Source organism: Gavialis gangeticus, unplaced genomic scaffold (assembly GCF_001723915.1).
Source record: "Gavialis gangeticus isolate Ggan-Ray unplaced genomic scaffold, GavGan_comp1, whole genome shotgun sequence".
Lineage (NCBI taxonomy): Eukaryota > Metazoa > Chordata > Crocodylia > Gavialidae > Gavialis > Gavialis gangeticus.
In genome coordinates this window covers 19,069,927-19,086,475 of record NW_017729008.1, presented here as the reverse complement: position 1 = coordinate 19,086,475, position 16,549 = coordinate 19,069,927, and the positions used below count along the sequence as shown (strand labels likewise).

The window sequence follows — 16,549 nt, the reverse complement described above, 5'->3', positions numbered from 1 at the left end:
TTGACAAAATGCACATAAATAGTATTGAGGAACTTAGAAGGGCTGGAGTAAGAAGCTGTAGAAAATTAACACGGACACCCATGTTATCTTTCCTGTTAATGAGAATGATTCTGTCTTACGCTCAAAATAAGGTGGGCAGGGAATTCCCCTTGAGATTTATTGGCAAGTACCTTTCTCCCCTATTATCCTACAGCATTATCTACTTCTATCAATTTATGAAAAACAAGTCCAAACTAATTCCTTAGTGAATTACTTCATGCCTCAATTTAAGAGACTCCTAGGTCTCTGTCTCTATCTGTTTAAAATGATGGAAACCCTTGTATAAACTTATCTTTGAAAGAATTCCTGCTCTAATTTACTCAGAAATTGACAGTTAAGAAGAGTTCCATTTCACATTTACATTTAAAAGCCAAGTATTGGCTAGTCCCTTCTATAGTCTATGGGGAGAGAGGTGAGAGGAGGAGCTGCAACTCACCGGCTCCCAGTACACATACTGGGCGCATCTGCACATTCAATTAATGTCCTTTAGGTAATGTGCATTAAATCTAGTACCTCCAAGCGCCTATATACAAACACTGAGGCTGGTTCAATGTGCTGGAATTCCAGTGCATCAAGCCTCCTTGGTCCAAACCAGCCTCCTGCATCTCGTGTATCTGCATCCCCATGCTTAAAAATGGCAGCAGGAGTGCTTGAACTAAAGTTCATTGAATCAGCTTTAGTTCTCATGCCCCTACTGCCATTTTTAAGTGCAGGGATGCTGATACACAAGATGCGGCGGCACTCTCAGAGCTGCTCTAGAAAGCCACTCTAATTAAAGTGCCGCTCCTCCCCACAAGCATGTGTAAAAGAGCCTACCATTGTGAAGTACTAGAAAAATGCACATTAGCCTATTTTAATGTGCATTAAGTAAAGAGCAATTTTTTTGTGATACTTTAATGCACATTAAAAGTGCACATATAGACATGCCCATGAAGATGCAGACTACTACTACTAGTGTGCAAAGGAAGCCCATTTGCTCCACAACACAGAAGGACTGTGGATAAGGCTTTGCCTCTCCTCTTCAACTGCTAGTATCTGAAAACAGGCTTGGGAAAAGCATTTTACCAGCAACTATAAGAAGCCCTGTGGCAGGGTATTTAGGCATTCTGATTGATTTTGCCTTACATATCCAGAATGCCACACATGCTACCTCTGTCTGCTCCAACCCCTCGCTCCAGAAAAGAGCAAGGGCATAATTGGGTCCTACAACAAGTACAGTGCAGATAGAAACATAATTTAAGAGGCAGCTCAATTGAAGTATCATTTCTTTTTTGCAGACCCAAAAATAAAACCAATTTGTTATTATGAACCTTTATTAAGTGGCTCACATTTCAGTATAAATCACACTAAAAAGATTTTTTTAAAAAAGCTATTTACACTACAGTGCTGACACATTTAAAATGAAAAAATTGGTATAAATAAGCTCTATGGAAAAGCCTGGAATTGTCAAAAAGAATTCTGGCTCATCTTACAAAAAATATATGTTAGATGTCAGCTCTACTCTAAAACCTACAACTCAAATTATTTAAAGACTTCGTTATGTTAAACCTGCAGTGTTTACAGTGCATCTGGCCCTAAGTGCTTTGATACTTCACAGTTATGGACAGGCACTGAGGAATGTTACAAAGCTACATAAACTATTTCTTGTAACAGACGCAAAGGCAAGTCACATGCTTGCCTTACAGATCTTATGAATCTTTACATTATTACATCATTAAGTTTAAAAAGTAATTTAAAACCATATGTACAAATTTAGCACAAAAAGTCATCCTCTCTTTGTCCATGCAGATTTGGATATGTTGAACCATGTTGTCTTGTATCATCCAGACTCAAGTGACTTCCAGGGCACAACTTATCCTGTAAGTCTTTGTTGCCAGATTCAAATTTAGAGTCCACTTCAAACTTAAATTCTGTCAATTCAACATGATCCAATTTTGTTGTAACATTCTGACGTTCCATATCATTAGGTGCCACTGTCTTTTCAGGAAGATCAACATTCATGGATTCCTCTTTATTTCGGTGAGATGAAATAAGTTCATGTTTTATCTGCGTGAACTCCTGCTGTATGTATTTAGTTTGCAATGCATCTGAAAATTTGGTGTCTTCGGAGGTATTTCTGCCTATTGTACAAATTCGGCTGCCAGTCTGAAGTCCCGTGACCGAAGACATGGGGTCTGCAGGTGTGTCCGCTTCATGGGTGCTTGAATTTTGAGAACTATCTCCCTCCGAGTGATATAGCTTAAGCCTGATATGCCAAGCCAAACTGCATACAGCTGAAACTGTCTTGAACTGGTGCACAACATTCCTTGGAATAAAATAAATGTCATTATCATATAACTGAATCCTGGCATACCGAATGCCTTCCCTTCGCAGTTGGTTAAGCTTTGCATCATCAACCCACTGGACACACTGGAAGGGGGAGAAAAAAAAAGACAAGAACTAAGATAAAAAAAATGTACTCTGAAGCATGAGAAATAAATTTTAATGACAGTTCAACAAGATACTTGCCTGTGAGAGTGGAGGCTCATGCAAATCTAACTGCATTCGCTGAACTACCTCTAAGAAGTCTTCAGCATGGAAACAAATTACATCTTTGGTTATACGAGGCTGCTTAGACCTACAAAAAACACCAACATGGTACAGTTAGGGCCACAATTTACAATTGTTCCAGTTCTCATTACTACTTTGTTTTTCTGTCCTCTGTAACAGGAATAAAGCAAGCAGTGTAAAAACAGAAATTCTACCATTTCAGCTTTAAAATATTTTTGAACAAGCTTAAGATAACTACCTAATTAAATGGAAAACACCAAAATTTGTATTTGTTAAATTAATTAGCTGTAATATCTTTCTAAGTAGTAACAAAAGAACAGGTAGCCAGTGAGATCAACCACCTGTGACCAACCTCTGCCTTTCTAAAATCTCCGAGGCACCCACATACCCTGCGCAAAACCTACTACAATACAAAAAGAAACCTCCCTCAGCAATCCACACCCCTGGCTCGCAGGTTACCCCATGCTGGAATCTATCAGAAAGATCAAAGGGGATTACATTTAAGAGAAATATTCCTAACCCTTCCTTCCACAGCTCGCAATTTGCAAACCTCTGAACCTTAACTAATACTCTAGAAACAGTTTTCCTGCTAGATCACCATACAGCTGACCCTGCCAACTCACTTCCACCATCACTTCAATCAATATGCACCAAAACATCAGAAGCCATGAATTTTAAACCATGCCGATCACAGAAGGTGACGTTCTCATCCGAGGCACCATATCCCCTCCTGGAACCTATGTGAATGAAACTACACAACCATTACTCTCTATAATAAACTCACAGAGAAGTGATAATGGGGTGGAAAACCTTAACACTTCACAGAACCACCATGCTACCTTGGGATTTCACAGTCCTTGTATTCACTCAAACAGAAATCTACAAAATACCATTAGGAGACAGGCCTGGGGACAAAAATTCATAACTTCATTGGATATAAAAAAATTGGACAGAACTACAAATAGTGGTTTCTAGGCATGTTACAAATTTACCTGCTCCCTCCGCTAACCTCCCTGTATTCCACAGGTAACATTTAAATTATCTAGTTCTTTCCCATAATTTGGTTTATCCAATTCAGCTTCTCTATACTTGGTTTGATAACTTGTTTGCTCCACAAGTTTACTGTCCTCTTCCTTTAACTCCAGTATATAAATACAAATAGTTACTTAAAAGCATCTGCTTCTTTCCTGGACTTGTGGAAAGCTGGTTTGTGCCCAAAAGCTTGTCTAACATCTCTCCCAACTATTTAGCTGGTCCAATAAAAGATAATACTAAACAAATCTTGCTTCTCATATTCCTTGGACCATCACTGCTACAACACTACAGAACTGTTTTCCCCCCATGAAAGATGAATGTTTCAAATGCATCTCATTAGCATCCCCTCATCTTTGAAAGAGTAAGCCTTTCAAATCCACTGCAAATTATGCAAAAGTCCAAATAAAGAAATCTTTTCTCTGCTCAACAGATTTCTCATATTACTGCTTAGGGCAGGGGTGGGCAATTATTTCAGTTGGAGGGCCACTTAAGTTTTGGTGAGCTGTCAAGGGCCACAAGGGTGGCCCGCCCCTTAACAACTGCTGCCCCCTGCTTGCCATCTAGGGACTGGAAATCCCGCCCTCTAACCCCTGACCTTTGCCTCAAAGTCTTTCATTGCCCCTACAAGTACTCATTTTGGAAAGGGGGTTTGCCATCTTGGAACTGGAAAAACACAACAGATTATATACTAAAAAATAAATAAATAAATAAATAAATAAATAAATAAAATCAAGCATCCACAATAACATATTTTAATTTTGTTTTTAAAAATATTTTTGTCTTGATCTGTGTGCATTTGTGTGGTGTATATAGAGGTGATGGCATAAGAGCTCAAAATGAGGCCTTACACTTGTATATTGTCAAGGGTGTAGAGGGGTATGGAGTTTGTGGGGGGATGTGGATGTGTGTGTATGTGGGGTGTGAGGGACGGTGTGGGGGGTATGTGTGGGTGTGTACATGGGTGAGTATGAGGTTTGTGGGGGGGAGGGTGGCTGGGGGTGCGTGCGTGGGTGCATGTGCGTAGTGAGGTGTGTGAGTGTGTAGCACAGCCATGAGTGAGCCCCACTCTTCCCCTGTGCTGAGCAGCAGTTTCTGCCCAGCACTGCCGTCGCTGCTGAACCTGGATGGGCGAGTCTGGAGTAGGCACGGGACTCGCCAGGTTGGGGCTGTGCACACGGGTCCCTGCCAGTACCGTGCAGCTGGGGCCAGAGGCGGTGGCAGCTGGAAGGAGCAGCCGCTGCCTAGAAAGGTGGTCTAGCCGCAGAGCTGCCCCAGGCCAACTGTGTGCCCAAGGGGTGGCCAGGCGGGACCAAGGGACCTGCCAAAGGCCAGATAAAGTACCTTTGTGGGTCAGATCTGGCCTGTGGGCTATATTTTGCCCACCCCTGGGATAGGGTCTTTCTGGATAAGGAATGAAACTAAACCAAGGCAGGCAAGGTGGTACAAATTAGTAGGGCTGTGCGAAATTTCAGCAGCTGTTTCGTTTCAGACCACTTTGGCACCCAAAACACCAAATCTGAATTGAAACAGAAGGGTCAGAAACATCCCAGAAACAAAACGAGGCATCTGAAATGTTTTGGAAATGTTTTGTAGATGTTTCAGAAAATGTCAGAGTTTCGGAGCTGGGCCTGCAGGGAAATGGCTGTATGCTGCTGCCCTGCCTCAACTCAGCTCCACAGGCAGCAGAGATCCATGTTGGGGGTCTCCTTGCCTGCATGAAGGGCAGCAGCCCTTGCCCTCCCCCAAAGGAGTCACCCATGGCCCTATCCTGTTCTCTACTGGGGCCCCAAGCCCCATGCAGCTAGGCTTCGAAACAGATTCGGAGGAGATTCGGTGCAGCAGAATCTCCGAAACAGATTCAGCCGAAACGAAACAGGACAGTGATCCGAAACACCCTAAATGAACCGTTGTCCTCCAAAACTGCTGAATCCCAAACTGAAATGAAACAGCCATTTCACACAGCCCTTCTAGTTAGTTAAGTAAAGTACTCTGAAGATCTGACCTCCTCTGCATCTTCTTCCAGTGCATACATCTACTCCCTCGTCTTTGCCACCCCCTCTTCCCTTCCCCCTCCCCCCTTAAACCAGCCTGTAACTGTAGGATCATTTGGACTTTGTCAAAGTGCACATATGAGAAACCATGCCACAAAAACCCACCAATTTCAACCTGCGACTCATCAGATTATGCAGCAGACGGGCCTAACCACAGCAGTCAAACATTTGTGACCTTTAGAGTTTGGTAACTGTAACTTATACAGAGCAAATACATACTGAAAAAGCTCCAACTGGTACAAAATGCAGCAACCTATACTGTCAGCAACTACAACATCCAACGTGACACCCCATTAATAAAGAGCCAGAAAACAGAAAAAGACCAGTTTTCCAGGCTGTCTTGTCCCACAATAGCTACATTATGCCACCAGGAACACAAAACAAGCACTAAGAAAAGGTTCATGAGCACTGAAAAGAAATTTCAGGAGCTATAAAACAATTCAGTTTCCACAACAGGCAAAATTCCACTTTCTGTCAACATACATATGCAGTGCCTACAAAGTAATCAAGCCACCTTTTCCAACCAGTTTGAAAATAAGAGAAACTGGGTGATAATCAGATACTAGTGTGTGATGACAGCCAAAGATTTAGTAGAGTTCTACAAATATTTCCTGAAGAAACACCTAATATTAAGTGAAATTTTGCTCTATTTTAACAATAAAGTGACTCATTGCTTAAAAGAAGTGCATCAACACTGTCAAGTTAAAAAGGTAACAGGATTTTTGTAATTAAATTAACAAAAACATCATCCATTTATTCTGGGAAATGTAGTGTGAAGCTCAGGCCCTTGTAGAGCTGTGAGGTTTGTGTGTATGCACAAAGGACTACAGGAAAGAAGGGATGGAAGACATGGACCAGCAGCAGTACATGTTTCTTCCTTACTGAGCTGCTACCATGGCAGAGTTGAAGACAGGTGATTTTCAATATCCTGAAAAAAGTTTCAGTTTAAAAAATTGGGGAAACTAACAGGTTCTTGGTATCTCTTTATATTATAAAGATTCCTGTGAACGAATAAGTGAGTCCAAAACCCTGACAGAAGTTGGGTTTCCAATTCATGACATATTTAAAGAGGACCCAAACCAACTGGATTTTTAAAGTCAATTACTTTTAAAAACAAGCTAACAGTGACTCCCGAAGTCAAATCTTGCACTATTCCTAATAAAAGACTACTGAAATTGTAAAAGCCTCACAGGCTCAACTTGACAACTAATTTAAAACTGAAATAATGTATACTTATTCAGGTCAAGAGCTGCTTTTCTTCAAATATTTGTGATTTCAGCTACGAAGCCAACAACTAATGTCTTTTTATTTATTTATATACACACACACACACACATATATATAAAAGCTCTCTCTATATCTATATATATTTTTTTAATTTTGATTTTAACCAAGTATGTAACTATAATTCAATAAATAAATCCCCACACTGTACGTTCCATACTAAAGTGTTTTTCTATTGAATTTTAACTAATGGAAGTATTTGCATTAATAATGCGATAATTCCCAGATCCACAAAAATTGATATTATTTCTTTCAATGTACATACAGCCCCTAAAAAACAAGAGTGATTATATCAACTGGATACATAAAAGAATTTCTGGCACTGTACATTCCTGACAAGTTTTGAATATATGAAAGTGAAAAATTGTATAAATACTCATAGGGCAACAGCTGAACATTAACTACTGAAACAACACACTAACATTTAGAACTGAGCTACATTTTTTTTAAACATCCTTTTCCATTTTATCAAAAGGAAGATACATTATCTCTATTTTTAGAGATGAAAATTATGTTTATATCACTAACCCCAAGCTTCAAAACCAATACCCATTTTCAATAATCTTGAGAATAAAATTCAATAAAAACATACGATTTTCACAATATTTAAAAACCTCAAAATGCAAAACTAAAAGTTCCCATTGTACCTTTTCTCTCTGTCTAGTTGTTTTATGCATTATGTTATCTCACCATACAACAGCTCAAACTGGACAATCAGCAATTCAAACCATGAATTGTCCTTTTTGCTAAATTCTTACATAAATTGATGTAGCAGTTTGTATTATACTAAGCACGTTTTGTGATTATAGAATCAAATTTGAAAGCGACTTCAAGGATCATCTGGTCCAAACCCTTCTATAAATGTAGACATGCTATTTCTGAACCAGGGCTGTCCAAGTGATGGCCTGCAGGCTGCACGCTGCAGCCCTTGGGCTGCCACCCAGCCACTGCTTCCCTGTACCTCCTCCAGCTTCTTCATTCTGCACCCCCGCAAAACACCAGGGTGGAGCCAGGCCTGCACAGGAGCACATGCTAAAGTGGTAGGGGGCATCCACATGGGCATGTGCTGCAGCAGTTGGGGTGGGGCAGGGAAGGGGGGGGCATCCACAGGGCATGCAGTCCAGGGGCTCATGACTCCCACTGGTTGGGCCCATAGGGCATATGGTCCCAAGTTGGACAGCCCTGTTCTAAACCATCCCTATCAGATGTTTATCTATCTTCCTCTTAAAAACCTCCAATGAAGGAGATTCTGCAGTTTCCTTGGGCACTCTATTCTACTGCCCTACTAATCTAACAATAAGGATGTTTTTCCTGAGCTCTAATTAAAACTCTTTTGCTACAATTTAGAACCACTGCTTCATATCCTACCCTCTGCAACGAAGAACAAACACTTGTTTTCCCTCTTTCTGGTATCTTTTCAAGTATTTGAAAACTCCCATGTCCCCCTTTAACCTCCTTTTCTCCCAAATGAACATACTCTCAACTTCTTTGTATGACTTGCCTTCCAGTTCCTTTATTTTTGTCACCTGCCTCTGGACCCTGTCCAGCTTCTCTACAGCCTTAAAAATACGAAGCCCATGTGCACGTAGTACTCTAGCTGAAGCCTAACTAGCAATGAGTAGAGCAATGCTGTCTTACACATAACACTCCTTTGTTGATGCAGGTCAAAATTACATCAGGATTTTTTTGCACCTGTGTCAAACTGTTGACAAGGACCTGTTGAGACTGGTGAATCAAAGACAATGCGAGTCAGCAGCAGAACTGCCGAGCCACGTATCTCCTGCTCCCTATTTGTGCATTCCGTTATTCTTTCCTTACGTTTGTAGCACATCAAATTTGTAATGACACCAGTTAAAACAACAGGTGTAAATACACAGTAGAGAAGCACTGATATTGCAATGGGAATTCTATTTGCAATCTCCTACTTGGAATTTAAGAATGGACCTTGTCTAGATGATCAAATTGAGTCCCTTAATCACAGGCAACCACTTTTCCACAACGCAACAAGAATATCTACTCTAGCTGCTGTTGCACAACATAGCAGCAAGGAATGCAACTTAAACATAAGGTAAATAAAAAAGGGAGATAAAGGCACCACCAACATCCAAGATTTAGCAATAGAAGAGAATCTGTTTGGCATTTATGATAATCCTAAAAAAGTAAAAAGGAGACCAGGCCCACCGGCTATAAAGCAACAGATCTCAATCTTGTCAAACTCCTGGCACCCCTTAGAAAATGCCAGTGCTGAGCTTTCACTTTTTTTTTTAAACTATAGAAACATAATACAAAACTTTTCTATTACAGTCAGGAAGACCATGACAGGTCTGAATATTTGGTCACTATGGATTCCTCTTTGAAATCTCTGGATTTATCTTGAAAAGCACATGTAGATGTTTGTACACCTAACGATGCTAATATTATGCAAACCCCTTAAAGGGATCTCATAGCATCCCAGCTTGCCACAGCACCCTGGCTGTCAATCACTGCTATAGAAGGGTGCAAAAAACCACCCAGTGCTGCTTGCCAGTCTGTCATAGGGAAATTCTAGTTTTTGGTTTGACTTGGGGCTCAGGAACAAGACCCAGCCAGCCAGGAACTTGAGAGGCTTCTCAGTAACAGTAGGAGTACTAGTGCACCCAAGCCCATCATTCATCTGTAGCTGTAACCAAAGTCTAGTGCTTCAGAGGAGGATGAACAATTCCCAAAGGCCAAATGTATTCAAAATTTCTTCCTGGCCCCCAAAAAGTAAATCAGTAGAAACCTGTAAGCATGGGAGTATCAAACACCCCCTTGTATGCAAGCAACATTACAGAGTGCTCAGTTTCCTGTCAAGCCCTTCAGCAGATATTTAAAAACAGCATATCGTGTTATGAACACTACTACTCCAAGACACCCCTGTCCAAACACACTATTTATTGTGTGTGTAATCATAAAGCACCATCTTAAAACAATTCATATTCTTTGTTCCCTGCTAGTGTGCTTGGAAGACCATTCCAGGACTCACTGCTCTACTGGCTAGAAACCTGATTTCTACTCTAAATTTCTTTGTCGCATTTGTAACTATTCAAAGTTGTACACATATGGCCATTTCATTTAAAATAGCTCATCTGCTTCCCTAATATTCACACTCTGTTTTTAATCACACATGCTCCGAACCTTTATTTTGCCAAGCTAAACAAATCAAGCTCTTCCATATGATAAGTTCTCCATTCCCCAAAACATCCTAATAGCCTTTTCTCCACATCTCTTCCAGATTTTTTTTCTCTGAACACAGGGACTATGAACATTATTCTAAATGAGATATTTCCAATTCCTTATACAATGGTACTGATACCTTCCTGCCTCTATCAAAAAAACTAAATACCTACCCAGGTGGCACTCCCTTCAATCAGCAATAGAGGCTAGCCCCAAGCTAGAGGGGCAGAGGCTGGCAGGGTGAAACTGTTAGCCAGGAGATGCTGCTGCTAAGCCAGCACCAGTGCCTGGGACCCGAGGACTTAGACAGTAGAGCAAGGCTGATGGTGTGGGTAAAGAAAAAAAAGAGGGCCAAGGCTTGGATGGCTGAAGCCCCAACAGGTGCTGGGAAGCCTAAGGTAGCACTCCCTTAAAAGGGGAAGCGCTTGGCAGAGGAGGGGGGAGCAACTAATCCAGGCGGGGCAGAACTAGCCACAAGGCAGAGTCAAATGTCAAGGGAACCAGCAAGGATACTGCCAGGGACTGCCTCCCCAACAACCCAAAAGATAACATCAAAGTAGTGGTAGGCAAGAGACTGGAGGTGAGGTGGGTCAGGAAAGAGCCAGCAGGTACTCAACCCTTGAGGCCTGCTACAACTTCCACAATCCCCAAATGTCCAACATCATTAAAATATATTTTGATTTATACAAGTGACAGTCTTAGATGCATTTAAAGATACACTAAGCCCAGAATCAATTCCTTCAGATCAACTCAGTGTGCATATACAACAAAACCCACAGCCAATCTTGAAGTCTTCCACTGTAGTACCACTCCTCAGTCCTCACTCCCCACCCCACCCAAACGAGAGAAAAACTGAACCTTGTGGCACACTCTAAAGGTTAAACCTAAGCTGTTTTGACCAAGCAAGTTCCAAAACTGAAGCTCTAATAGGAAGTGCTCATTGAGAATGTGTCACTTCAAGCACCACTCCATTGCCATTTAATGACACAAAAGCAAGGTGACTTACCAGATAGATAAAATCCTAGGGCTTTCAGGGTTTAAGTCTAAATCAAACCCTCTGTTTATGTGCCCAAAATAAAAATGCAGTCACCACAGACTGTAGAACACAAGTTTAAATATGCTCACAAAAATAAATGCTACCTGATGAACTATGCAGCGCCAGTTTAAGTATATTTTTATGCCCAATTCATTTAAATTTTATCAGTCATTCTACTGATGTAAACTACACCACCACACCACAAATTTTACTAAAAAACCATTGCACAGTTGGAGTATAGTTGTAACTGTGATGGCCCAGGAAACATACAAGCAGCAAGGGATTTTTGTCAATATCTTATATTAGACAATCTGCATAGTTGGAAGAGAAGTCAGACAAGCTTTGGGTACAGAGTGCCCATCCTCAGGACCTGAGGAAGGGCAATTTGTGCCCAAAGGTTTGTCTAACATCTCTCCTGAGTAAAAGATATCACCCCCCCCCCCCCCAAAAAAAACTTGTTTCTTGCACTAAACTCGTGGGTATTCTTTAAGGTAGGAAATGCATTTGCAAGCAAATTCTTTCACGTATTTATGAGCTAATACTGCAAGCTCATTGTATATGCAGCTCAACAACAGTCCAATGCCCAAATAGAGGGTTTGGCAACCTACTCCCATCCTAGACAATAGGAATCAGCAGCAAAAGTAGGTGCACAGCACTGGCCCCTCTAGAGGTCACAAAGAGCAGCCCCTGTCTGCAAATGGTTGCCAACCCCTGCCCAAAAATCTTTAAAAGGCCAGACACTTAGTATTCAGCAAGCACTCTCTACAACTTTAACATTCCTGCTTATGAAAGGTGAATGTACACTCCAACCTGGGAGCACCTGCCAAAGCACGGACAGGGAAAAACAAAAGAATGAAGTAAAATAACGCTAATGTATGACTAGTGAATTCTAAAAAGATATTAAATGAAAAATTGTCATCTATTTAAAAAAATGCCAAAATACCTATACTTTGCTTAATTAGACAAGCTTTTGGTAGTTAACAAACAGCAATGTTTTCTTTACTAATAATTATGAAATGTCATAGAAACTTAAGACAAATACCCTAGCCATACTCGAACTGAAGTTGAAAATGATATTCTTAAACATGTTGAAGATAATCTTTATTTCTTACCTCCTCATTTTTTGTAGTGGGCAGTCTATATGAGACACTGACTGTACAACAGCCTGATACTACTGTGCAGTAGTGTCGCGTGGCAAAACCACGATGCAACACTGCTGTGCAGTAGGAGCAGGCTACTGTGCAGCACCATCACAAAAAAAAATGTTCACTACTCTGGTTACTGAGCATTTATTTAGTACATGTATAAACAAGTACTAAATAAATGTACAGGAATCACTGCACAGTAGCATTTCATGTAGACACAGCCAGTGTACTGCAGATTCAGTCTACAAAAGAGTGTTTGCTACAGGATATCTAAGATTATTTTGTTTGTTGATATTTTTGGACCAATGGTTTCAAAATGTCTGATCACTAGCCAAAACTTCAAAAGCACAGCAACTACAAATCAGGAGGCTAGCTATTGTAACAGATTTTTAGATAGTGTAAAACACCTGGTTCTTAGTTCTGGTCATTGATGAGTCTACCATGAAAATAACTTAAACCAAGTAAAATAAAAGCAAAAATGGTGGTCCAAATGACATGTTGCAGTCTGATCTCACAGCTGTCTAGTGTTATAAACCTACATTCTATCCAGGAGTGCTCAACCTCCAGCCCACAGGCCAGATGCAACCCTCTGAGGCATCACATCTGGCCTGCAGGGCTCCCCATGGGTCAGGAAATTTGGCAGGGGAGCATTAATACAGTCACCCTCTCCTCTGACAAATCCCCAAGGCCCATATGCCCAGTCAGAGACAAGGCCATGCCCCACCCTGAATAGGGCCAGCATATGCCTCTTTCCTCCCTCATCCCCATCACTGCGAAGCTAGGCCACAACCAGCCACACCCCTTCCTCCAGACCCCCCAAGGGGGCAAGCCATGTGCCCTTTTCCCCACACGGCCAGGTTGGGACTGGGCCATACCCCTTTACCCCTTGCAGGACTAGGTCAAGCCCCCTATCTCCCCCTGCCTGTCACAGCCCCCCTCCCACCACCACAGGGCCATGTAAAGCCCCCTTCCTCTCCCTGTGGGGCCAGGCTCAGGGCAGGCAAGGCTGACCACTACCCCCATCACATCACGGCTGGATGAGGCATTTTCCATCGGCTCTCCAGGGACAAAGTTTGAGCACCATTTTTCTATACCAATCCAGAGCAGATATTTCAGTCTTTTCAGCAACACATTCAAGACCAGCCTTTGTACACATGCTGCCAATCATCAACGGTTTTAGACCTTAGCAGTGTTTTTGGAACTAGCCAAGCACGGACCACACCAGTAAGTTGTGGACCAAAGTAACAGTCCATCTGTCTGACAAGAAGTAGAACATTCAGAAGTTTAGCTCTACTTGCACCAAGGAATAAAAACTCTGAATAAAAAAGGCACATGTTCTGCCTGGTGTACAAGAGTTCACCATAAAAGAAAACCAACTTCTTGGCATCAGAAATTGGAACACATTAGATATCAATCTACAAAAAAAAAGTTAATACAATAGTTGCAGAGGCTTTCCTGGAAGTAAAAATTCCAAGCTTTGTTTATGCTTGTATTCAGGCATTACTCCCGGAAAATTTTCATTAACAGTTCATTTGAGACAAAATTTAAGTATGTCACTACATCCTGCTTCACAGTCAATTACAGTCTACAGAAACATTTTGGTCTAACAATTTACCCAGTTGAAAAGCCATTACTGTAATGCATCTTTCTAGTTTATCTTCTACTAAAATACTACATCTATATCTGTTAGAGCCAGCATATGCAGTTCATCAAGTTGGAAAAAATGAAACATAATAGCTATTAATAGTTATATTGCCAAAATACCCATCTTGATTAACACACTAATTCAGGAACCTTCTAGCAAGCAAACAGAAATTCACAGAAATATTTTTCACATGTCTAACTAGAAAAAGCCAGCTGACACCTACCACTCGCCACAGTGCACGGCCTTTAACACTCCTACGGCGGCTGTAGTCTGTCGTTCAAAACCTTGTCCTATATGATCTGCATGGGCTCGTGTCCTATCTTCAAATAGCATTTCACGGGGCTCACTAGTTCGAGGTAGGTACTGCAGGTTTTTTATTTCATTGGTAGTTCTGTTTTAGGGAGAACAAAAAAAACTTAATATTTTCTACATTCATACTGTCAATAGCATCCACATGCACCTTTAGGAAACAATAACATTTAGGCCAGTTTACAGAAAGATTAGCAACCAGGAATCACTTGGAATATTTATGTAATGTTAAACCCAATTGATATACATTCGGTTTTCTTTCAATTCACTTTTGTTTATTCACTTTTCCACCTAATAACTTCAGTGTTCAGTATTGGAACTGTTTCACATTTCAGCACTGAATAGAAGAATTGTAAGATTGTTAGACATTTTAGCAACAGCAAAGAAAGCATTGCTGAAGTGAAACACGTGCACAAAGTAAATTCTTCGACTAGCTTAGAGAAAATAGTACCCTATCACATTAAGATCTCTCAGTTCAGCAAACTACAGGTATACCTATATACCTCCTTAGGCTCATCCTCTAGCTCTTATCTACGTTTAAAAATTCCTCTAGATAGCTCCTTGGTATCAGGGCTTCAGGCCAACATTTTCCCAGTTTATACCTCCCCAGAACTCACGTAAGCTAAGCAAGATGGAACTGGTGACCCGTCTAGACCCCACTCCCAGTCTCTAAACCTTCAATTAGAACTAGCATAGCAGGAGAAAAAAGCAGTGGGTGCAATTCTTAAGAAGGGCTCCACTTGATTATCCTGTTCCACTCCAGGACAGACCTTGAAAGGATCACTCTACCTTACCACCTTTCCTACTGTGCTTCACGTGTGCAAAGCAACAAGATTACAAACAAAGTGTGATTTGCACAGTCTAGGGTAGTTCAAGGTAGCCTGCAACAAGAAATCACCACCAATAAAAGGAATTAACATAACCTAAGAGTATCCCCCTAGTAACTATCTGGATGGGAGATCTACAAGCAAAACCTACGTGCAGTAACAATGTAGGTGGCACTCTTCCTTTTGAGCCACTATCTATTCTACGGCTCAAGAAATATATATAGCGATATTCTATTGTCAGGCGTGTCAGCTTTCAGATTAGGCAGAAGTCCTTGTGACGTGGAGTCTTAAAGATGCAATAGCAATTGAAAATAGGGATATTAATACCAAGTATTATGGCAAAACTCTAAGCTGGTTACTACTTATTGACTATTTAAGCCACACCAGGCTTCATATAGCTTAAAACACCTGCCTCACTCCACTTCAGGGCACCTACATTTCTGATAGAGGAAAGTGATTTCTTTTATACAATTATTATTTGTGTTCACTACAGAATCCCAGAGGCTGACACCTCCACAAATGCTTACAAAAAAAACTCCACAATCCCCATCTTAGAGAATGGAATTTTATAAAAGCATAATTTTGCTTCTTATGAGCTGAGAAGTTATATAAACAAGATTTATGTCATGATTAGCTGCCGCCTAGTAAAGAGTGAAAAAGGTGGTGAGGTAAAACATTAATCAGATAGCTCTTAAGCTAAAAAAATTTCTACATACCTTTTCCTTTTGAAAGGTGACTTTGGCATGTCAGCCACAGGGATCATCTGTTCTCCCGGACGCACCCACATGATGGGACCATCATCACTATCTTTACGACTCTCTAATTTTAGGCTAGACAGTGTCCCCCATGGCAACGTACACTAAACAGGAAATAAAACAGCGCAAGATTTTGAAGCAAGTAATTTTCAAGCACATTTAAAAATATCCATTCCTTATCTAGCAAAATTTCATAGATTTCATAGGACATTAGGGGCTAGAAGGGACCTTGTGAGATAGAGTCCAGCCCTCTTGCCAGCAGCAGGAAGTCTGCAAGGATCAAATGATCCCAGCACAAAATACATCCAAATGCCTTTTGAATGAGTCCAGAGTAGATGCTTGCACCACCTACAGGGGGAGTCAGTTCCAGACCTTGGACACTCAGACTGTAAAGAAGTTTTTCCTTGTATTGAGTCTGAATCAGCCTTCTAGAAGTTTGTGGCCATTAGACCAAGTTATCCTTTGGGGAGCTCAGGTGAACAAGTGTTCTCCCAGATCCTGATGCACACCCCTCATATACTTATAGGCAGCCACCAAGTCCCCTCCAAGCTTTCTTTTCGCCAGGCTGAAGAGTTCCATGTCCCTCAGGCTCTCCTCATAAGGCTTGCACTCTTGACCTTTGACCATACAGGTGGCTCTCCTCTGGACACTCTTGAGCTTATCCACATCCCTCCTGAA

At 41.2% G+C, this 16,549-nt stretch overlaps 1 protein-coding gene across 1 annotated transcript in view; it reads right to left on the bottom strand.

Annotated features, from left to right (window-relative positions):
- Positions 1-1,327: 1,327 nt before the first annotated feature.
- RSBN1L (round spermatid basic protein 1 like) overlaps positions 1,328-16,549 on the bottom strand; it is a 53,068-nt gene continuing 37,846 nt past the window's right edge. Inside the window, exons 5-8 of the mRNA XM_019509472.1 lie at positions 15,833-15,975; positions 14,204-14,371; positions 2,548-2,656; positions 1,328-2,448 (exon numbers count right to left, since the gene is read on the bottom strand). Of these exons, the coding sequence (XP_019365017.1) occupies positions 1,792-2,448; positions 2,548-2,656; positions 14,204-14,371; positions 15,833-15,975 (1,077 nt within the window). The 3' untranslated portion in view covers positions 1,328-1,791. The remainder of the gene's footprint in view (positions 2,449-2,547; positions 2,657-14,203; positions 14,372-15,832; positions 15,976-16,549) is intronic.